This window comes from Tamandua tetradactyla, chromosome 11 (assembly GCF_023851605.1).
Source record: "Tamandua tetradactyla isolate mTamTet1 chromosome 11, mTamTet1.pri, whole genome shotgun sequence".
Classification (NCBI taxonomy): domain Eukaryota; kingdom Metazoa; phylum Chordata; class Mammalia; order Pilosa; family Myrmecophagidae; genus Tamandua; species Tamandua tetradactyla.
The window spans coordinates 89,332,497-89,356,067 of record NC_135337.1 but is presented as its reverse complement, the minus strand read 5'-3'; the positions used below and the strand labels follow the sequence as shown (position 1 = coordinate 89,356,067).

The 23,571-nt window shown below is 43.7% G+C and overlaps 1 protein-coding gene across 1 annotated transcript in view; it reads right to left on the bottom strand.

The window, feature by feature from the left end:
• CACNA1A (calcium voltage-gated channel subunit alpha1 A) overlaps window positions 1–23,571 on the bottom strand; it is a 303,811-nt gene that overhangs the window by 165,902 nt on the left and 114,338 nt on the right. Inside the window, 2 exon segments of the mRNA XM_077119400.1 lie at window positions 10,610–10,749; window positions 12,106–12,211. Coding sequence (XP_076975515.1) covers window positions 10,610–10,749; window positions 12,106–12,211 — 246 coding nt within the window.

Genomic DNA, 23,571 nt, shown 5'->3' with positions numbered 1-23,571 from the left:
ACTAGAAATGGTCATGTGACCCAATAAATGTATGGGGAAGTTTGTTGGGGACTTCTGGGAAAGAATTCCTCCTGGAAAAAAGAGAGAAGTGTTCAAAGAGAGTTTTCTCTTCTCACTATAAGTTTCCTTCTTTGAGAGGAGGCTGCAAAGGAAAAAAATATGGCAGCCATTTTGCAACCTTGAGGCAAAAAACCATAATGTCAAATTTCAACACATTGAGAAAGATGGACTGGAAGGTAGAAGGTATCACTGAGCCAGTCAGCTAACCCTGGTCCAGTCGTTTGCAGATTTCTCTATTTAATGCTAATACTTTTCTAGTTACCTCTTCATAGCTCCTTTTGCTTTATCAAACCCCATGGCCAAGCCTTCTACAAACCCTATAGTTTATGTCTTCAACATATAGAATCTCACCACTTACCACCTTCACTGTTATTTTCTTGGTCTGAGGCCATCGTCATCTCTCAGCTGAGTTGTTTCAGCAGCCTCTGTTACTTCCAATAAAAATAATTTCTAACAGATACACTGGGTTCTATGATGAATATGTATCGTGCTTGTTCCCTGGAAAAAGCTCACTATATGGAATGGTGGGGAAAAAAATGACCTCATTATTTAACTAATATATTCTTTTATTTTGTGTGTTCCTCAAATGATTTTGGGTAATTCAGATGTGCATAAGATGTAATTCTCCTACATGCTTCACAGTTTAATGCTTTGAAAATGTCCAAGGCTATTTCATACCAGTCTAAACTCCTCTGTCTGGTTTATGAAGACCTCCCAGTCTGATTGATTATCTACTTAACATCATTGGAATACCACTAGGAAGCAAGAAAACAGCCACAGTGGTTTGTTCATATGAAACTTAACCCCACAAAGGATAGGTCAAGCCTACTTAAAATTAGATCTAAGAGTCACCCCCAAGAGAACCTCTTTTCTTGCTCAGATGTGGCCTCTCTCTCCAGCCAACACAACAAGCAAACTCACCACCCTTCCCCTGTCTATGTGGGACATGACTCCCAGGGGTGTGGATCTTCCTGGCAACATGGGACAGAAATCCTGGAATGAGTTAGACTCAGCATCAAGGGATTGAGAAAACCTTCTCGACCAAAAGGGGGAAGAGTGAAAGGAGACAAAGAGTCAATGGCTGAGAGATTCCAAACAGAGTTGAGAGGCTATCCTGGAGGTTATTCTTATGCATTAAGTAGATATCACCTTGTTATTCAAGATGTAATGGAGAGGCTGGAAGGAACTGCTTGAAAATGTAGAGCTGTGTTCCAGTAGCCATGTTTCTTGATGATGATTGTATAATGATATAGCTTTCACAATGTGACTGTGTGATTGTGAAAACCTTGTGTCTGATGCTCCTTTTATCTACCTTGTCAACAGAGGAGTAGAACATATGGAATAAAATTAAATAATAAGGCGAACAAATGTTAAAATAAATTTATTTTGAAATGCTAGTGATCAATGAAAGGGAGGGGTAAGGGGTATGGTATGCATAATTTTTTTGGTTTTCATTTTATTTCTTTTTATGTTATTTTTTATTTCTTTTTCTGAATTGATGCAATTCAATTCAATTCAATAAGAAATGATCATGATGATGAATAAGTAACTATGTGATGATATTGTGAATTACTGATTATCTATGTAGGACAGAATGATTATATATTAAGAATGTTTGTGTTTCTTTGTCGTCATATTTTTTAATTTAAAATTAATAAAAAAATAAAAAATAAAAAAAACAGCCCCAGGTACATTTTAGTGGCCAGAAGCTGAACTCAGGGGTCTGAGGTTTCATTCCTGGCTCTGTCCCTGATGCATTCTGAAACCCCTTGGGTAGCCCCCACATGTGCCAGTAAGCAGTGAAAAAACAACTCATGTCCCATGTCTCTTCAGAATTGCAAGCAAGCAAACCAAACAACAATAACAAAGCACCCTGGCTCCTAAAATCAAAACTTCTTAGAGGTTTGGAGGAGACTCCTGTGTAAAAAAATACTTGATATTCCTTAACTTATGATTGTCTCCAAAAGAAATTTATGCATAGGTGAGGTACACACTTAGAAAATACACACAGGTTGCCTAATTGACACAGCATTCCTGAGAACACACTCCTGTTCAGACCACCCCTCTTGCATGCAAACTTGTTCATATTTGTGCCAACTTATTAATGCCGAGCAGCAATCAAAGCTTCAAAGTAGTTTCAGTTCACTCAGAGCCACGATGTGGAAGACACATTACAACTCCTGAATGGGATTACATCCATGGGTAAGCATATTCTAGCCACAAGTACATGCAAGGGTTAATCTTAGACCCCTGACCACACCCTCTCATCTAGACCAGCAGGCACACTGGGGTGCTCAGGGTGAGCTTGACTCTGTCCCTAGATCAATCATTCTATAGTAAACCTCCCCAACCATTAGCAGGTCAAGTGACCATCGATCTATTCATTCAGTCAAAAACATTTATTGAGTACCTACTGCTCCCTAGGCTCTGGGAATAAAACCTTAGCAGAAAAAAAAACAAAAAACAAAAAACAAAGTTCCTGCCCTCATAGAGCTGATCTAGTGGAGGCGACAGGCCAAAAAATAGAATAAGTAAAATAACTAGTTTGTCAGAAAATGGTGAGTGCTATGGAAAAAATCCCAGTCAAAGAAAAGGACAGGGTGTGCTGGGGGGAGAGCTGACATTATAGCTAAGGAGCCAGGTGATGCTGGAGTAAAGCCTTGAGGATGAGGGAATGGATCAAGCAGACATTTGGGGGAAGAGCATTCCAGGCAGAGGGACCAGCATGTGCAAAGGCCCTGAGGCAGGAAGGTGCCTGGGGTGTGGGAAGAGTAGTGAGGAGGCCAGCACAGCTGGAGCTGGGTAAGTGATGGGGAAGGCAGGGTCAGATGAGGTTTCGGAAGTGATGGGGCCAAATGGTGCAGGGCTTCAAGAGGACTTAAGCTTCTACCCCGAGTGAGATGGAAACCATGAAAGGTGATTTAATCTAATTTATGTGTTAAAAGGATCCCTCTGGCTGCTTGTGTGGATAACAGGCTGTGGGGAAGGAAGACAGAAGCAGAGAGGCTGCTGAAACAACTCAGCTGAGAGATGACGCTGGCCTCAGGCCAAGATGATAACAGCAAAGGTGGTAAGGGTGAGATTCTAGATGTTAAAGACATAACCTATAGGGTTTGTAGAAGGACTGGCTATGGGGGTTGAGAAAGCAAGAGGAGCTGTGAATTTCAGACTGAGCACCTGAAAGGACAGAGCTGCCATCAGTGAGATGGGGAAGACAGGAAGGGATGGCTTTAGAGGGATGCTCAGAAGCTCAATATTGGATGTCTTGATTGTGAGATGCCTATGAAATCCCAAAAGGACAGACTTAAAGAGAGACCCAGGATGGAAATGTAAGTTTGGGAAACATGAGCATAGAAGGATTAGTTAAACCCTTAAGACTAGAGGAGAAAATCAAGGCAATGAGTACAACCAGAGAATACAAGAAAAGAGGGAAGAACTTCCATTTTTCCACATCCCCCCAAATCTCAGCTTTACCTCTCTCATTGAAGGTGAGAACTTTTTGTCCCTGTCCAAGAAAGACAGTGGTCAGTGTCCAACTTCTATAACCCCTGTATCAAGACAGTGTCTCCAGGGCCTGCACCTCCACCTGCACAAAGCAAAATGTGGTGCCTCCCATTTGGCAGCCTCTGCTTCAGCCCGAGGCACCTGCTTGCCTCCCGTTTCACTGAGATTTCCTCTCCCCACCAGGCAGCTGCCTCCCTGCCCTGGTGAGAAGAGTCATTAGCCCTGCAAATCATAAAGACAGTGGCCAGATACCCCTCTGGGGCTGCCTGGCGTTTGTCACAGCAATTCAAGAGGAAAGACCTCTCTGTGGAGAGATAGATGGCAAGGTCTTTTCCAGCCCCACAGAAAAACCAGCCAAGAAACTCAGGGCCTCATTCCTTGACTCTGTGGAATGATGTCAACTGGCCATCTGGCCTTCATTCAAGAGGGAAGAGGACACTTGTATAAGGTGGATGAGTGCCGGGCGCTGTCCAGGGTGCTGGAACCTGTACCGCACGAGGCTCCCATCCATTGTGCCCTGAGTTAGTTTGGGTTCCTCTGAAAGCAGACCCCAAGACAAGGACTTGGGTGCAGGTGGTTAACTAGGTAGATTATCTAAGGGATGACAAATAAGGAACTAGGATGGGAGGGGTTGGCAGAAGGTACACTATCGAGTGGTTCCATTTTGGGCAGCTGGGGCTCAGCCTCGCTGGAACCCTCTGCAACCATAGCATTAACAATGGGGAAACCCAAGGAATATGTAGACAGACCCCCTCACCCATGAGCTGAAAGATTCTCTTAGGAGTGTATATGACACACGGACTGAGCAAACTGCCGCGATGCTGGAGAAAGCCCTCTGACATGAAAGCAGAGAGAAGGGGATGTTGGAGGTGGGTGCCCTGTAGATACTTTGATTTCAGACTTCTGGCCTCCAGAGATGTAAGATAATTAATTTCTGTTGTTGTAATCCAACGAGTGTGTGGTTGTTTGCAGCCCCAGCAAACCAAGAGAGCTCCTGTGTGAATAAAATAAAGTTGTTGGATCACTCAGAGTCCATTCAGCCCTATGAGCCGATGACACTACAAGACAAAAGTCAACACCCTTCCATGATGGCCCCCAAGTACTTAGGTTTTTTCCCTTGTCTTTGATTCTCAACAAAACCGTCCAAAGCTTGGGACAGTTCTTAGGATCTTCTCAAGAGGAATAAAGTCATAAAGGATCAGAATAGGCAATCATCCAGAACTCGTTTGCTTTATGCCTTATTTGATGACAAGATATCTGCCATAAGTTCTTGGACTATTTGATTTTCTCTATGGGATGATTCACACCTCCTAAAAGAGTTTACAGAATGCCCCAGAACACTATGATTATCAGAAGCATTGCCATGTTCCAGCTTAACAATCATTTAATTTTACAGAGCACTTACTAGATGCCATGTACCCACAGATAGAAAAACAAGTATCTTCATTCCTTCTCTGGCAGCATTCACAATCTCTTTTCTTAACATGCACAAGTATATTGTGTACTCTCTTAGATATTTACATATATTTGGGCATTACAGCAAAAAAGAAGGCTCAGAAATATAACCAAGCATCTGAAATCTTCCTTTTGCACATTTTCAGCACAACAATGAGAACTTCAAATACAATGAAAACACATTCTAAACAGTTTGATGATACCACATCTAGTATTCCTTTGAGGCCCTGAGCTAAGTAGAATGAACACAAGTCCACAGATGAGAGCTTTTCTGCCAAACTTCACACAAGAAAAAGGTAAAAACCCTGAACATCCATGAAAAAGGAACAGTATTTTACTACTATAATTTACTTGGGAATGTGAGATGACAATGCGTTACTCAAACGTGCTTGTTAAAGTACTCATTTTCTAAATGTCAAATTAATACACTCACGTTCCCTCCCTCCAGAACCCAGAATTAAATTAAGATTTAGTGTATTTACCCCATCTTTGATATTGAGGACAGAAGGCTATCATGCAGGGCTCACCTGCCCTGTTCCTAGCTTATATATAACCCAACAGGAGACTAAACAGCCCCTGGAATTTGACGTAATGAAATTTGAACTTTGTGCCTGATTTGAAGGAGGCAGAACCACCAGACAATAAGGATAAACAGTTGACCGTCAGAGAAATAGACATCATTATTATTTTTTAGGTGCATGGTCCAGGAATTGAACCTGGGTCTCTCGCATGGAAGGTGAGCATAATACCACCCCACGCACCCACCATCAGAGAAGTAAGAATAAGTAAAGCAAAGAATGGAATACAGAGTGAAAATAAAGAAAAGGGAAAGGAATAGAATCTAGAATAGTGGTTCTTTATGATTTTAGGGTTCTGGATTCCCACTGAGAATCTGATGAAAGCTGCAGTCCAGAAAAACTGACACACACATGCTATTTTCTGTTTACATTTTCAGAGGATTCACAAATCCACTTAACCCCAACGATGGGTCTCCACGTCCAGGACCCATCTGTACCAGATGAAGAATTTCACATCTAGAAGTTCATCAGGTGTCAGGGAAATGGAAAAGCGATCATCTGGCTGTAAGTCCGGGGGACATCAATATCCACCCTTCAACTTTATGATCACTTACTGAGGCTTACTACACACTCAATAATACACAAACTTCCTCCAGTGGTTCACGAGCCATGGCATAAGAAACCAGGCGTTTTTAAGGCTCTTTTCAGCCTGCAAAGTCAAGCCATCTCCTGCCGGCAAAGGTCAGCCCCCAGGGAGCTTAAATCGGCACAACCACTTTGCAGGGCAATTGACAATATCTGGCATGGCCAAAAGCACACCTAGTGCACTCGTCAGCAATTTCACTTCAGGACATATGCCCTAGAGAAACTTATAAGAAAAGAGGGGAAGCTCAGTTAAAAATAGTCCAATGCAGGAAACAACCCAAATGGACAAATGTGGTAGGATATTCATCCTGCAGAATACTATTCAACAGTGAAAAAGAACGAGGGAGAACTATTCTTGTCAATCAAATTAATCTCATGTTGAGTACAAAAAGCAGGTTGCAGAAGAAATCATGCACTATGATGTAATGTACAGAAAAACTTAATGCATGCAAAACAGTACCATAGATTTCTCAGAAATGCTTACTTAAGTAGGAAAAGTTTAAAGACGTAAATGGAAATGATAAGCACAGAATTCAGCAAAGTGCATCTGGATAGGGGAGAGAAGGGGACAGGGGTGGGAAAGAGAACCTGGGGGCCGTATACTGTATTAGTAAGGTTTCATTTTGGTAGTGGGTTGCTCCAGCCACTCTGGGCTCCTCAGTGTTCATCAAACACCACACACAGTCTGGCCTCAGGGCCTTTGCACTTCCTATCCCCTCCGACTGGCACTTACCTCCTTCAGCTATCTGCGTGGCGTACTTTCTCATCTCCTCTCTTAGTCTCCCAGAGCTTCCAAAATGAGGCAACAGACTGGGTGGCTTAAAACAATAGAAATGCATTATCTCACAGTTCTGGAGACCAGAAGTCTGAAATTAAGGTGTTGTCAGGCCCATGCCTCTTCTGAAACCTGTAGGTAAGAGTCCTTTCTTCTTTCCCCAGCTTCTGGTGATCGCCAGCCATCTTGGCATTCCTTGGCTTATGGGAGCATGACTCCAAAGCCTGCTTCCATCTTTACATGGCCTTTATCCTCTGTACCTTTTCTCTCCTTCTTATGAGAACACTAGTCATGCTGCATCGAGAACCCACCCAACTCCAATATGACCGTATTTTAACTTAACGAATTCCATTTACATATAAGGTCACACTCACAGATAACAGGAGCTATGATCTCAACATATCTTTTTTGGGGTACGGTGGTTTTGGGGAAGCTGTTATGTACCCCAGAAAAGGCCATGTTCTTTTAAGCACTGCTCTGGGTATAGACCTGTTGTAGGTGGGACCTTTTGATTAGGTTATTTCATTTGAGATGTGATCCACCCCATTCAAGGTACATCTTAATCTTCTTACTGGAGTCCTTTACGAGAGGATAAAGAATAGGAAAATACCTAGAAGCTCATACCAGAAAGTCCTAGAAAAGGCAGGAGAGCACCCAAGGAAGCTCAAACAGGAAGTACTGAAGCTGGGGGCTGGAAGCAACGAAACCTGAGAGAGAAAGACTAGCAGATGCTGGCCAAGTGCCTTCCCACGTGACAGATGTCCCAGACGCGGGTGGCGCTTATTCAGAGAAGGTATCCCCCTTAATCTGCTTAATGTGGACATTTTCAAAGCCTGAGAATTGCAACTTGTAAGGTAATAAATCTCCATTCCTAAAAGCCAGTCCATTTCTGGTATATTGCATTCTGGTAACTTTAGCAAAGCAAAACAGGAGGCCACAATTCAACTCACAGCACCTCCTCCAGGTTTTTCTCTAAAGTCACCTTCTCAATGAAGTCTTCTCTGGATACCAGACCCCTGACCCTAATACATCCTACCCCCTTCCCTGCTTTGTTTTTTTCTTTACAGCACTTGCCACCGTCTAACTCACTACATGTTTCACTCATTCATTCATTTGCTCATTCATGCATTCAAGGAGGGGGACTTTTGTCTGTTTTGCTTCACAGCTGTGTCCCAGACACTAGAATAGGGCCCGGCACACAATAGGTGCTCAATAAATATCCATTGAATGAATGCGTGCCTACGCAGGTTTTAGTTATAGGATTCTCTACTTCTTTTTGAATGTCTGAACAATTTTCATTATAAATGTCTTCGAACAACCACAATAACAAAAAGCAGTCACAGGGTTGCGTCAAAGATAAGATTCCTAGCCAGGTAAGAGAAAAGTGCCCAGCCCCACGACAGGTACCCCGAACCTGGCAAGGTCCCAAACCACACAAATGTGGACACAGCCAACAGAAGTCCTTCTGTGAATACCCTTGCCCAACAGAGCTGACCCAGGACCCTCACGGCAGGTCATACATGTCAAATGCCCCTACAGAAACAGCCCAATATGACGCCACTCTTTCTGCAAGAAAGCAACAGTGTTCTGGGACAAATGTGTTCAAAATCTGGATTGCAAGGGCCCTGCCAATGCACATGGGTATTCAGAGTCACAACACTCGCCAATGCAAATGGGACCTAGATGGGAACCTATAGGAGAGATAGGGAAGGTCTCTCTCGCTCCTTTTTTTAAATGTGTATATATATATATATTTAAATTTATATTTTGTTTTCAAACCAAAACAACATATAACATGAACATTCTTAACATACACACATTCCGTGTATGGCGCACAATCGATGGCTCACAATACCATCACATAGTTGTATATTCGTCACCATGATCATTTTTTAGAACATTTGCATCACTGAAGAAAAAGAAATAAAAAGAAAAAACTCATATATACCATACCCCATACCGTGCCCTCTTATTGATCACTAGTAGTTCCATCTACTCAATATATTTTAAACTTTGTTTCCCCTATTTTTTCTATACCCCTTACCACTCCCTTTCATTGTTCACTAGTATTTCAATCTATACAATTTAACATTTGTTCCCACTATTATTTATTTATTTTTAATCCACATATTTTACTCATCTGTCAATATCGTAGATAGAAGGAGCATCAGACACAAGGTTTTCACAATCACATAATCACATTGCACAACCTTTATCATTATACATTCATCTTCAAGAAACCTGGCTATTGGAACACAGCTCTACAGTTTCAGGCATTTCCCTCTAGCCTCTCTAAAAGACCTTAAACTTAAAAGGGGACATCTATATAATGCATAAGAATAACCTCCAGGATAACCTCTTGACTCTGAAATCTCTCAGCCACTGACACTTTATTTTGTCTCATTTCTCTCTTCCCCCTTTCAGTGGAGAAGGTTTTCTCAATCTATAGGGAAGGTCTCTTAACAAAGAAGTGTCTTAGAAGGGAAAAGACAGACTCAGCTCAGGAGAGAAGTGGGTAGGCCAAAGAGCCAGGAATCAGCATGAGATGGCAATGGTCAGCCAGAGAACTGATAAAGGGATTTGGGATCTATACAGAGACCAGCTGGCTGCTCACCAACTCCATTTCCCTTTCCTTCTAAGCACAGCCTGATGTTTCCCAGCTTCCCCTGCAGCAATATGTGGTCATGTCGTTGGGTTTTAGCCAATGGGATATGAGTGGAAGGCAGAGGGGTCAGGTCCCGGCCAGCCCCACGAAACCTGTCAAGTACCATCTTCCATGCTGTTTTCCAAGAGTTTAAGTGTAGACAAACATGGAGCCCTTGGAAGCTGTGAATTGATAATGTGGGTCGAGCCACAATATGGCAAGGGTATGGGCCACTCAATTACTGGAAGAGAGAAATGGGCCCATTAGGAACACCTTTTACGGACTTTAGATGAATGAGAATAAACTTCTGTTGTAAGCGTGTGTGTTCGTATCCCCAGCTTGGGACTTGTTTGTCATCCCACACAGAGTCTTTGAGAAAAATATATACACAGTCTCCTTTTAACCATGGTTTCTTGGGATCATATCTGAAACTCCCTCGAAGGCATGGCACTATCTTTTTTGATAGTTTTTTCTCTACAGTCCTAATCACAACTCCTTGTTTTCAGAAGTCCTAAATAAACATTTACCAACTTGAATTAAAGGCAAGACATCCCCAAGCAAAGCAAAAGAATCATGCACATACCACAGTTAGAAACATGAGTTCTGGAATCACTTAATCTTGGGTTCAAATCCTAGCTTCACCACTTATGAGCTGGGTGATCTCAAGCCGGTTACTCTCTGAGTTTCAATTTTCTCAGTGGTCAAACGGGAATATTAATATTTCCTAATTCATTGGGCTATTGTGAGGATTAAATGAGAGAATGTACATAAAGCACTTTGGAAGCCATCAACTATAATAAGACTATTATTCTAATTGGAACAGAAAGTATCCTCTGTAATGTGCAGCAGAGATATGAAAGTAGGAGAAGAAGGAGGCAGATGTGCACTTAAGAACATGGGGGCTCAGCCTTCCCAAGCCCAGCCTGGACCACACCAACTGATACCTTTCCAAAGTCCTCACAGCCCCTCAGCAAGACAATAAAAAAGAGCACAGTGCACGCCACTTACCCTGTTAGCACCACCACGAAGTCCATCACATTCCAGCCGTTTCTCAAGTAAGAGCCTTTATGGAAGGCAAACCCAAGGGCAATGATTTTAATTCCAGCTTCGAAACAAAAAATCCCAATGAAGTATGGTTCTGTGTCATCCTGGAAGGGAGGGAAGGCAAGGTCAGCACTCTTGGCTGGACAGAGGTGATGGTCTATGGCATCTTGCAAGAAGATGTCTTGGTAAGGAAGCCAACCCACCTGGGGATGTGCACCCACCTCCCTCTTGCTCCCCTGACCCTCCAGCACTCATTTCCTCACATGGTCTCCTGCCTGGGGTGCTCCTGTCTGGAGGCTTTTCCAAGAGAAGCAGAAGCATGAAGGCACCTCCTTCCTTCTGGCCACTCAGCCAAGTAGGATCGTGTGTTAGGAGCGGTGCCATCTAATATGGAAGCCACTGGCCATGTGTGGCCATTTACATTTAAATTAATTTAAATGAGGTAAAATAAAAAATTCATTTCTCCACTCACTCCCATTAGCCACTTTTCAGCCAGCTGTCCCATCGGACAGAACATGTATAAAACATTTCCATAATCCCAGAAAGTTCAACTGGACAGCGTTGGCTTAGAATGTTCATTTGTCACACACAGTATCCAGGGGCCAGGGCAGGACCTGAAGGTTGGACCCTAGGCACCAACCTCACCCCCAAACCTCCTACCCATGGGGGGTTCTCAGCTGGTGCACAGCAGCACAGCTGCTCAAATTGTTGAAATGTAAAAATAATACTTCTGCACAGGCTGGTAAACGGCCAGGCCTTCCAATCCTTGTCTCTCTGCAAGGACTTTCACTTGGTCTGACTTCTAGCTGACTATCATAGTTGAAATTAAGCTACAAGAACCAAAGGAGCCCCTACGTGGTCATTTTCCCAACTCTTAAGGCAACATTCTAAGGAACCACTGTTGATTGCATTGGGTGTGATCGTGGCATTGTGGTAATGTAAAGAACAGGGAGATGAATCGTTATGTTGTTTGGAATTTGCTTTAAAACACTCTGGCTAAAATAGAAAGGAGGGAAAGGGGAACAGAGGAAGTGAATGTGACAAAACCATGACAGCTGCTGAATCTGGCTGATGGTTTCATGGAGCTCATTGCATTGTTCTATTTTTGTGTAGGGTCAAAACTCTTTACAGTAACTTTGTTTTACGGGCGATACCTCTTCGTGGATGAGGTGACCAATTGTTATTCACCCCCCTCCCCATTTTACAAGGGGCGGTGGGGGTGGGGGATGGGCCGTGTGGGGGGGATGGGAAGTGAGGACATGGCTTTCCCCCCAAGTGACTGATGTCCATGAAAGGTAGACTTCCCGGGCAGGCGGGGGTGGGGGAGTGCTTTGAGATCTGCCTCTGGCTCCAGGACGTAGAGCCCACATGGTCCCCCTGATCCCCTCCCCCCGCCCCAATTTGCCACGAAAAGCAAAAGAGAAACCCCCGAGAGAGAGAGAGAGAGAGAGGCCACTCACCAGTCGCTCTGACATTGGTGTCTTGTCATCGTCAGGCAGGTGTTGTTCCAGGGCGAGGACTATGCAGTTTGCTATGATGGTGGCTAAAATCATATATTCAAAGGGAGTATCGGGGAATTAAGGAAAAAAATTTCAGGCTTGTTTAAGGGAAAGGAGAAGGGGTATTCAGCGGTTTCCCACTGGTTCGAACATTTCTGAGGTCCTGGAGGAGCCCCCGCGTGACAGGCCAGGTCACACGACATTGTGTCCTCCAAACATCCCCTAATATTCTTCCTGTTTTGGATTTTCCCTCCTCGTCGGGGGCGGAGCTGTGAGGTTATGCTGTCAGAAGTGAGTCCTTTGGGCACCGAACTGGCGGAGAGGACTTCTTTAAGTCATCTTCCAGTCTTCTCTAATAGACACGTTTCTTTAAAATGAGCATATCCTTCCTCTCTCTTGCTCCAACTCTGATTGAGCATCTATTAATTAGGATCTGCCGTGTTCCAGGCCCTCTGCTAGGCAGTGGGGACACAGCTGAGAGCAAAAACAGACAAAAGTCCCTGCCCTCCCCGAAGAGAGGCAAATAAATGAGATACCCGTATTTTACTACAGTATATTAGAAAGCGATGAGTATTACGGGGAGAACGAGCAGGGAAGGGGGTGGGAAGCGGCAATTTAAAAAAGTAGTGCTCAGATATGACACCAAAAGCATGAGCCACAAAAGAAAAGAGTAGATGCACTGGACTTTATCAAAATTAAATACTTTTGTGCCTTAAAGGACACTACCACAAAGTGAAACGGCAGAATAGAGAATGGGGAAAATATTCACAAATCATCTATCTGATAAAGATTTAGTATCCAGAATGTATACAGAATTGCTACAACACAACAACAGAAAGACAAAAATATATATAATAATAAAGATAAAAAATGGGCCGAAATGAAAACTGTCTAAAATTGAGAGTGTTGATGATTGTACAACTAAATGCAGATAAAGTGAAATATGGATTGTTTATTTTGGACGTTATCCATAATGCCCAATGGATAATCCCCAATGAGAAGTAGAATGGCGAACGGTGGTATATACATATAATGGAATATTGAGCCGCTACAGAAAGGAATGAAGTCATGAGGCATGCAGTGAGGTGAATGACCCTTGGGGACATTATGTGGTCCAAAATAAGCCAGAAACAAAAGAATAAATACTGTATGGTCTCTTTTAGAAAATACTTATGGGGGCCTAGATTGTAAGCTCCTATAGCAGTTACATTTAGTCCGGAGCTGTAAATGCTATTTCTAAGTCTTGAGAGGCTATGCTATGTATGTAGAGCCTGGTATTTCTCTGGAACTTTGGATACCTGTGTTATAGCTAAGACTCAGAGTTGGAGTTCTGCAGCTCTGAAAGTCAGCATTGCCACATACAGCAACAGTTAAAAAAATTTGTTGAAGAGATCAGCCTTCAATGAGAGCTAACAATAGAGCTGATCTTCTCAGGACTAATGTAAATCAGGCTATAGAGGTAAGGATAACAGTAGAACTTCACCTAGTATATGAGACCAAAGGAAGAGAGGTTTATTGTGTCTTAAACCTAAACTTTCTGTAGCACATAATCTAACTCAACCTGTCTAGATAGTTTATTTAAACAACCCAACCCAATCACATGGAGCCCAGAAAGGGAATGAGGGCTTGTGATTTTGTAGAGCTCAGTGTGATACCTGGCCACATCCCAGAGTATGCTGGGCAGATAATTAAAAAGTACTGGCAAAGTCCCCTGAGGGACTTGAGAAAAAATATGGAACTTTTAAACTTCCCCATCAGGGGAACCCTGATACTGTCTCAAAACGGGGGACTTCCAAGTCAACAGCCAAGCCCTTGATCTTGAGGCTTGATATTATGAAGCTTATTTCTGTAGCAGAGAAACTAATCCTACCTATAATTATTCCTAAGAGTTGCTTCTAGAAAACCTCTTTTGTTGCTCAGATGTGGCGTCTGTCTCTAAACCCAACTCTTCAAGGAAACCATTGCCCTCCCCACTACGTGTGACATGACAGCTAGGAGTGAAAGCCTCCCTGGCAATATGGGACATGGGGGATGAGCCTGGCCCCAGCCCTGTGGGACTGACAATGCTTTCTGGACAACAGGGGGAAGAGAAATGTAATAAAATAAGGTATCAGAGGCTGAGACGGTTCAAATAGAGTCAAGAAGCTATTCTTACCCCAGCTTCGGCTAGATATTGCTAATTACCACAGTCTGCCAAACCCCAACCAACACCATTCCTGTAAACCCTAAAGAACTCCTGAGACCTTATCTGAGATTATACAGAAGTTTCATGCACTAAGATTACTTTCCAGCGACCTACAGGCTCCAGATGCTTCCCAGGCCAGATAAATCCTGAAACCCAGAGGTGCCAGCCTCTCTGGCACATCAGCTAGTTCCATACCCTATCCATAATACTGACACTGCTTTCCAATATGAAAGATTTAGAATGTGAATAGCCCAAATACCCCTAAAGATCAGGAGAAGGATCAAAGGAGAGGGAGGAGTTCTAAAAGAGAAGACAGGATTTCACAAATGAGCATGACTGGTGACTCAGTATACTGGTTTTTCCTTTAGGCTTCAATGTCTCGGAGTACTTAGAAGGAAAAATCTAAAGTTGTGGAACTGTAACCCATACCCACCCTGAAATCTGTTCTATAACTATTTGCTACAAGGTACTTAGAAAGGTATTGTTTTTTTGGATATATGTTATATTTCATACTAAAATCTTTTTTTCTAAATGGGCCAAAGATTTGAATAGACACTTCTCCAAAGAAGATATTTATTAAATGTCCAATAAGCACAGGAAAAGGTTTTCAATGTCATTAGTCATTAAGGCAAAGCATATTCAAATTACGATGACATACCATTTCATACTTACCAGCATCACTATTACCAAAAAATATGGAAAATACTTTTCGGTGAGAATGTGAAGAAATTGGAAACTCACACGCTACTGGTAGGGATATAAAATGGTGAAATTGCTGTGGAAAACAGTTGGTGGTTCCTCATAAAGTGAAACATGGTTACCATAAAGTATATTCCTCAAAGAATTGAGAACAGGTACATAAACAAATACTTTTACATGAATGCTCAGATCAATGTGATTTGCAATAGTCAAAAGTGAAAACAACCCAAATATCCATCAAAAGATGAGTGGATAAACAAAATGGGGTCTATCCATACAACATGGGGTCTTTTGTATCTGGCTTTTTGCACTGAGCATTGTGTCTCCCAGGTTCATCCTCCTTATAGCATGGAGCAGAACTTCATTCCTTTTCACGGCTGAATAAGATTCCACTGCATGGGCAGACCATATTTTTAAAATCCACTCATCCACTGGCTATTGCAAATAATGTTGCTATGGACACTTGTGTACAAGATTTTGTGTGTATTTATGTGTTATGTTGTCATTTCTCTTGGGTATTTACCTAGGGGTAGAATTTGTGGGTCACGTGGTAACTCTGGTAACTCTATGTTGAACTGTTCGAGGAACTCTCAAGCTGTTTTCCATTTTCCATTCCCACCAGCAATGTCCTTGCCCAGGTTACTTTTGATATGACTCGAAGCACCACTTCCAGGCTTCCTCCTTCCCCTGAATAACTGTCCTGCAAACCCTCACTTCTGCTCTCTAATCACCACACTCTGTCCTCTCCAGGCACAGACAAGCTCCTCCCGGCATCCTGGGAGCATTCCTCCAGGTTGACCGCCCGAGCATACCACGGAAGGGGAAAAAGTCCATCCTGCTCAACTCATATTAGACCTGATCTGATGATTCATCCAGAGGCCCTGCCCCCCAGCCAGACCTCTTAGAAGTGCCAAGACCCTTAGCTGGCAGTTTCTGAGGAAGTTGAGATGTTGAGAAATGGATGCTGGCAGGAGAAAAGTCATAGGAGTGCTGATTGCCCTGTAAGACAGTTTCTCAACCTCAGCACTACTGACATTTTGCTGTAGAGATGCCCTGTGTGCTGTAGAGGATGCCCTGTGTGTTGTGCGCTGTAGGAGACTCAGCAGCAGCCCTGGCCTCTGCCCACTAAATGCCAGTAGCACCACCACCATCACAACCACCAGTTGTGACAACCAAAAATGCCTCCAGATATTGCCAATGTCCTAGAGACAGAATCACCCCCAGGGAAGAGTCGCTGATTTGCAGAGGGATTGAATAATGTGTTTTGGTGAATGCGGCTGTGTCAGGTCACCTCCCTCACCCTAAATTTCTACTTTGGAAAACAATCTGGCCTCATCTCTTCTTCAGCCTGAGAATTGGGTCTGGCTCCATAAAGACATCCCTTACAAGGAGGAGAAGTTGAAGCACAAATCCACTTTCAAGGTAGGAAAACAGCGTCTGAAACAAATAAAACCAGGAGTAAAAGCTGGCCAGGAAAGCAAGGCCTCCTTTGCAACCAGCTTCTGCCTTTGCCTCCAGCTGAAAGCAGTCGAAAACACACTTCGCTCACACTCTGAAAAGCAAATCGGAGTCTCACGGCAATTAGGGAAGCCAACAAAAGCCAGCCCTGCCGACAATCGTCTTTGATTGGCTTCCTGCCTCAGAGCTGACAGTCATTAGGAGGATAGAGGACAAAGCTGGGCTGTGTTGCACAAATAATCCACCCTGCCTCCACCCTGCAGCCCGGGAAAATAAGAGACAATATTTGTACACAGAGAAGCATTGCCAAGCCTTTCTCTGGCCTCCCCTCGCCGAGGCTTCTGAAGCCATGATTTGAATCCGACTTCTCTTCCCCTCCCTGCCAACTCGGCCTCCCCGCTGACCTGATTCTAATGAAGCTGTAATCTCACTGCCCCCTTGCCCCCTGGCCTCCTGCCCCTAAATGGCTGGGATGTGACTTTCTTTGCATCAGCTCCGTGCACAAGCTTCCAGGAAGAACCTCCCAAGGATGGTAGTATGCAGTGATCTTCTGGTCTGCATTATAGGGTTTTAATTGTCCAGTGTCACCTGAATTTCAGACCCAGAGCCTTTTCAGCTAAAGCAATGGAAACTTAGCAAGTGGGCAAAAGAAGAGTCTCTCTGCTCCCATCATTTATTTGATCTTCTTTTCAGGAGGAAAGCTTTATCAGATACGGCCTCAATGATTATCAAATGTCATCCCCTTCTCCTGCTACTCATTCACAGACCTCTGCAAAGATCCACAGACCTGCCCCAAGGAAGAAGCTGCAACACTGAACTTAGATCCTCACTATGCCAAGTGTTGTCCTTGGACTAGCACCACCTGTTAAAAATACAGTCGCAGGCTCCACCCTGACCTGCCGTCAGAAGCTGCACCTTAACAAGACCCCCAGCAGTTTCCTGTACACATTAAACTTTAGGGAGTTCTGCCTTAGACCTATTTCACGGGTAGGAAGAGATTACATAATTATGCCCTTGACTCAACCAGAAAGGGGTGAGGGCTCAGTCAGCGGACCCGCAGTTCCAAGCTTTCTCTCCCACATTCTGACCCCAGGTGGGGAATTTGGGAGTCCAGGATGCCAGCCTTCCACTTGACTTAGGCAATAATCCCTCTGGGGAGAAGGACAAGGAGGCTGATGAGAAACCCAAGCTCTTGATGAAACAAGAGTAGTTTTGGAATGGGTCAAAAAAGAAAATTCCAACTTAATGCCGGTGGAATTGTTCAAAGCCTATCCATGTCTCCCATCACACTCAGAGGAAAAGCCCAAATCTTACTGGCAGCCCATGAAGCTCTTGAAAGCTCCCTGTCCTCATCTCCCCCTCCTTTGCCCCTCACTCACTCTGTTCTAGCCACATGGGTCTCCTCGCTGTCCCTCAAACGCAGTTGTGCCTCAGGGCCTTTGCACCTGCTATTCCCTCAGAACGGAATGCTATTCTCCCAGAAACCCACACTGTTTCCTTCTTCAGGTCTTTACTCAAAGGTCATGTCTCAGCGAGGCCTTTTCTAACCTCCCTACCTAAAGCTGCATGCTCTGGACATTCCCAGCCCCCTTTCTCTGCTTAATTTTTCCTTTGGTCCTGCTTCCCAGTCAAACATATGCTATATTTTCCTTCTTTATCTCATTATAACCCCCCCACTAGACTATTAGCTCCATGAAAGTGGAGATTTTTGTCCACTTTGCTCACTGCTTTGTTATTAGGACCTAAAAGAGTGTCTGGTATAAGGTAAATACTTAATAAGCACCTGTGGAAAGGAAAGGTGAGCCGGCCGGCCCTGTTTTCCAAATCTCTCCCCCCACCTCATTTCAGGCCAAGTCTCCCTGGGCATGTTAAGGGGGCTATCAGCCCCTTAAAATATGCCAGGGTGTGTTGGACACAAACATGAGATGCTGACAGAACTCGCTCCATGCAGAAGCCAAAGGTTGTGCTGGGTAGTCTGTGCCTGGAGGAGGTGAGGTTTTTCTCAGCCCAACCCAAGTCGTGCCTGAACCTCCCAATTTAGAAAGCCTGGGTTCTAACTCACAGCTGTGGCAAGCAATGCCCCTGCTAGCTGAGCTGAGCCTCCCTGCTCCCCGATTGGTTCAGAGAGAAAGCACCTGTGTCAGCGGGATCTGGAATAATCAGCCAGCCGAGGAGGACAAGGGGGAGGGGAAAGAAAAGATGAAAGGAGAGAAGCATCCCCGATGTGAGCAGAAACTAGCTCCTGAAATGACTCACAGAAGTCGGGAAAGCAGACAATCCTGCAGGCAGAACAGACACAGAAACCTCTCCCCTCTCCCCAATTAGGTGGATCAATACCTACAGACAGCCGGGTGGTAAGGCCCCTAGGGAGGGGCTGTGTGTGGCCCTGAAAATGATCAAGTGATTCTTCAGGAGGATGCTGGCTACATCTGTGAACAGGAGCTTGCTCTTGGAATCCAGAACATCAAGTAAAATCAATTTGCAAAGTGAGCATGGCTGATGATCCTAGCTCTGCAGTGAGACATTGCAGTGTCCAGGCAATTCATCCTTCTTTTTATTGTTCCTCCCGGCCCCACCCTCATTTCCGACTTCTTAGGTTGGTGTGAAAATCAAACCAGGTTTGTTAACTCATCAAGACCTGACCCCCACCGTGGGGGCTGCCTGATGGGCATGTTCGGTGGAATCATATACGTCTAATGAGTCAACCAAGCTTTTTGAGCATGTAGGAAGAAGCCGAGCAGACCTACTTTCGTGTTTGTTACATGCTTCCCTCAACCACCAGGGGAAAAAAGTAGGATACTAGAGCCCTAGCTCTACAGGTTTAGGACATATTCCTTGCTCCACTTAACAAATGCCACAATTTAACTTGGCAATATGATCAACCATTATGGGGTTCATTAACAAGCACAACAGCCATAATTACAGGTACCGTTTATCGAGTGCTTCCTTTGGGCAGATACTGTGCTAATACACACACTGCTTCAGTTTAACCATTGCAACAACCCTACAAAGTGGGTTTTGCTGTAAGCCCCATTCTCCAGATAAGGAAATTAAGGCTCAGAGAGGTTAAACAAATCTTTCAATGTCATTCAAGGGGCAAGGAAGGACTGGGGGCTCAAACTCTGGTCTTCCCGATTCTATAGTCTATGGACCACTGAGCAGTTTATCCATGTTAGAAGACGGATGGTTTTGCTTTCTTTAAAAATTGGGTTGGGTATTCACCAAGGGCCTTAAACTTATGGATTAGACCTCACCCACCCACCCCCAACAAACTGCTGCAATTTAATTTAGTAATTATCAACCATCATGTGCTATTCTGAATCCTCACAGAACTATGCCTCCTACAACACACATTTCAAGTGGGTCATATTGAATGGATTTCAACTTCCAAAAATACAAAGAATCTCCAGTTCTCAGTCGTGGGCTTCAAACTCTCTGACACACAGTATCCTCCAAAATCAAGCCTAGAAGAGAGCTCTCCACCAGAGCTCTAGCAGTAATGGCTCGCTAACACGGGTAAGCTCAAAACTGCCTAGGATGCTTTCAGCACCACGGACAGCGGCAAGATTTCGCATCCACCTAGACAAAGCAAGGCTGATGGGGGGGGGGGGGGGGCAAGCAAACGCCTGCACCTAGGACTAACGCTCTCCGAGACATAGCTAAACACCTCCATTTCACACACAGGAGAGCCAAAAAAAGCAAATAAGGAGATGCATTGGATCAGCAGGAAAATCAAATGAAGGGACGACAGTTTAAAATCTAACAGCAAGTGCGTCTGACGGGTCGTTTGTTTTTCAACATTGTATAAGGACTCTGAACACCTGGAGTTTGTAAAAAGGAGTCTACCCGGGACAGCTGGGTCAAGCTTCCTCTCGGAAAACTGGAAACAGATGCTCGAGCAAGAGGAGAGCAGAGGATTTGGCATCAGACATGGCTCACCCGGCTTTGGGCTAGGGCGAGAAAATTTCCATCTGAGACTCAGTTTCTCCACATGTAAAATCAGAATAGTGTTCACCTCATAGGGTTGTGTAAGGAAGGACTGAGTTGATGCCCACTGTATGCTTAGAGCATACAGTAAGTGCTCAGTTAAATGGGAGCACTTTATTATTGTCATGGTAGCCACGGTGATGGTTAGAAAGCTAAATATGCATATGAAAGTTTAGGACGGGTTCATCTCATTGTAAATATTAACAATAAATGTTAACATTTTATTATGATGACTGCTATTATTATGATTAACTTTTCCTATTTATCTTTCACCCATGGATGTCCCAGTTCCTTCCCTAAGCTGGAGGGCTTGGATGCCCAAGTTCCACTCTCTGCATGGGTGGCTAGACTTTCTCTTGAGTCTGAAACATTTCTGAGAACAGAATGCAGTGCACACGTATGACCCCTCTTTGAGCAAAGGATTCAAATCGAACATTGCGGAAGTCTCCGTTGGTTTTTACATCCCTTATGTATCCCCGACTGTCTTCTCAAGGACCCCCCAAGATGTGCCTTTGCTCAGATGGGTTAGACTCAGGTGGCTTTTCCTCTAGACCTTGAACCAGAGACAGAAACAGCATTTGTTAAACCCTTAACATCCCCTCTTCTATAACAGATGATTTTAGTTCTGAAAGGAATACATGCACATCGTAATTTTTCCTAATTAAAAAAAATTTAGAACAATCATTTACAAAGTGAAAAGTCTTGCCTCCCAACTCCAGTTCCACTTCTCAGGAGCAACAGTCTGGTGTTTACCTTTCGTATTTTCCCGGAACACAGTTTTTGCACTGGCTGTTCCCCCTTCTATGGATACCCATCCCCTAGGCACGAGTGGGACTCATTCCTTCATTTCCTTCTGGTTTTACTAAACCATCATCTTCCCTGATGACCATATCCAAAATCTCAGCCTTGCTAACACCTTCATCCCCCCCTTCCACGGTTTTAAAAATTTCTTAGCACACCTGCCATGTGGGAGACCCAGGTTCGGTTCCCAGCCCATGCACTTCCCCCAAACAAACAAACAAACAAACAAGCAAACAAAAAGAAAGGAAAACCAACAAAAGATTTAACGAATAGTGCTGCAATAATGGGATGCTCACATGGAAAAAGAATGAAATGTGACCCCTGCCATACAGTATACAAAAAAAAATTCTTAGCACACTTATCACATCTAAAAAGCTTTATATTTTATTTATTTTATTTATATCAGTTTCCTACACTAGAATTCAGCCCCATTAGGGCAGAGGTTTGTCTGGCCCTTTCATAGCTGTGTCCCACTACTTGATATCTGGGACATGCTCAATAAATATTATTGGATGAATGGAAACAAGCACACAAAATTCATATTTTCTCTCTACGAAAATGGGATCATGATATATAATGTTCTGCAATTTGCTGAGCTCCTTGCCACACTGGATGTATTTTCGCATATCCGTACAATGGGCTTCACTCTTTCAAAAGGCTGCTCAGTATTCCGGGGAATGGATGCATCATCATTTATTTAATCATTCCCCTAAACAGATCCATTTTTTTCTCTATTACAAGCAAAGCTGTGATAATAACCTGAGCATATATCCTTGTGCACTTGGTCACATTTCTTTTTCCTGCAGGACAAATTCCTGGATGTGGAATTGCTGGGTGAGAAGAGATATACATTTGACACTCCCTTAGAAACTGTCAAATTACCCTTGGAGATCAACAGGACTATACTGAACAGTTTTGTAAAAGTGAGGTGTATATATGTGTGCTACTTCGGAAAGTAAGCCCATAACTGAATGTATAAATTGTTCAGACCTAAAAGTTTAAACTTAGAAGTCAGCATGCCTCACAGAACACACACACATGTTCACACACACACACCTTAAAACAGAACGAAATTACAAAATCCCCTTAAAGAAAAGAGAAAGGATTTTTTAAAAGTACTGGAACAAGTTCAAAGTAGGTGTTTGGCAATTTTAGACCTCTGGGGTCTGGGAGGACAGTGACGAGTGAAGATGCTTGAGGGTTAGACTCTAAGCAAAAACTAAAGACTTCTCTTTGTTTCTCTCTGTTTTTCTTTAGGACAATAAATTTCCCTGGCAAGCTCTGATTGGTGTGACCCAGACAGAGAAGAGAAGACCCTGGGAACACAGAGGTACTGAGGCAGCTACAAGCCAAGGAAAGCCAGTAGTCACCAGAAGCTGGCAGAGGCGAAGAAAGAAATCTCTTCTAGAGGGAGCACAGTCCTGCCACGCCTTAATTTCAGACTTTTGGTCTCCAGAACTGTGAGAGAATATATTTATTGTTTTATGCCACCCAGTTTGTAGTAATTTGTTATGGCAGTCACAGGAAACTAATACAGAGTCTTATTGGTTTTTCTTCCCCACACTTACCACAATTAGAAATTATGTCTGTATTTGCCTATTTCCTATATAATACCTTCCTTTCCTACGATAAGTTCCATGAAGACAGGAACCACGTGTCTTGCTCGCTGTAATATCCTCATCATCCATCCCAGAGCTGGGCACACAGTACGACCTCAGTAAACGTTTGTTGAATGAGCAGACCCATCTACTTCATTTCTCTTTTACAGCTCATCGGAAGTCCTTCTTGCATCTTCCATGTTCTCTTCCAACCCTCCCAGCTGCTGCAGTGCCAACCTAAACTTATCACCTTTTCCAGAAAACTCCAAGCCCCCGATGGAGCCTCTCTCTTGCTCGCCCTCCACTTCTCCCAAATATTTGGGTCTGCCTGGCTTTTCCTTTGCTGGTCCTGCCATCCTCAAAGATTCTCCTTGAAGCTTTACCATTAAAAAATAAACCAACATATTCTCCCAAAGAAGCTTTTACTTTTGCTAACTCTATTGATTTAGTCCTAGAGGCTTCTGGCAGCAGTCCCAGGAGCTTAATCAATATGACAACACCCAGCACAACCAGAATATCAAGGAGCTCCAGCCAAGGGCTTCTACTTGGGTTTTCACTGACCCTGACTGAGTCGCCTGCAATGGTGAAGAAAGATTTACAGCAGGGGGCAGGATATTTGTGACTGCCCCAGGATCCTGGTTAGATGAGCACAAGAAAATGCCTTCAAGTTTGAGGCAACTCAGAGCTACTTGTTGGTTT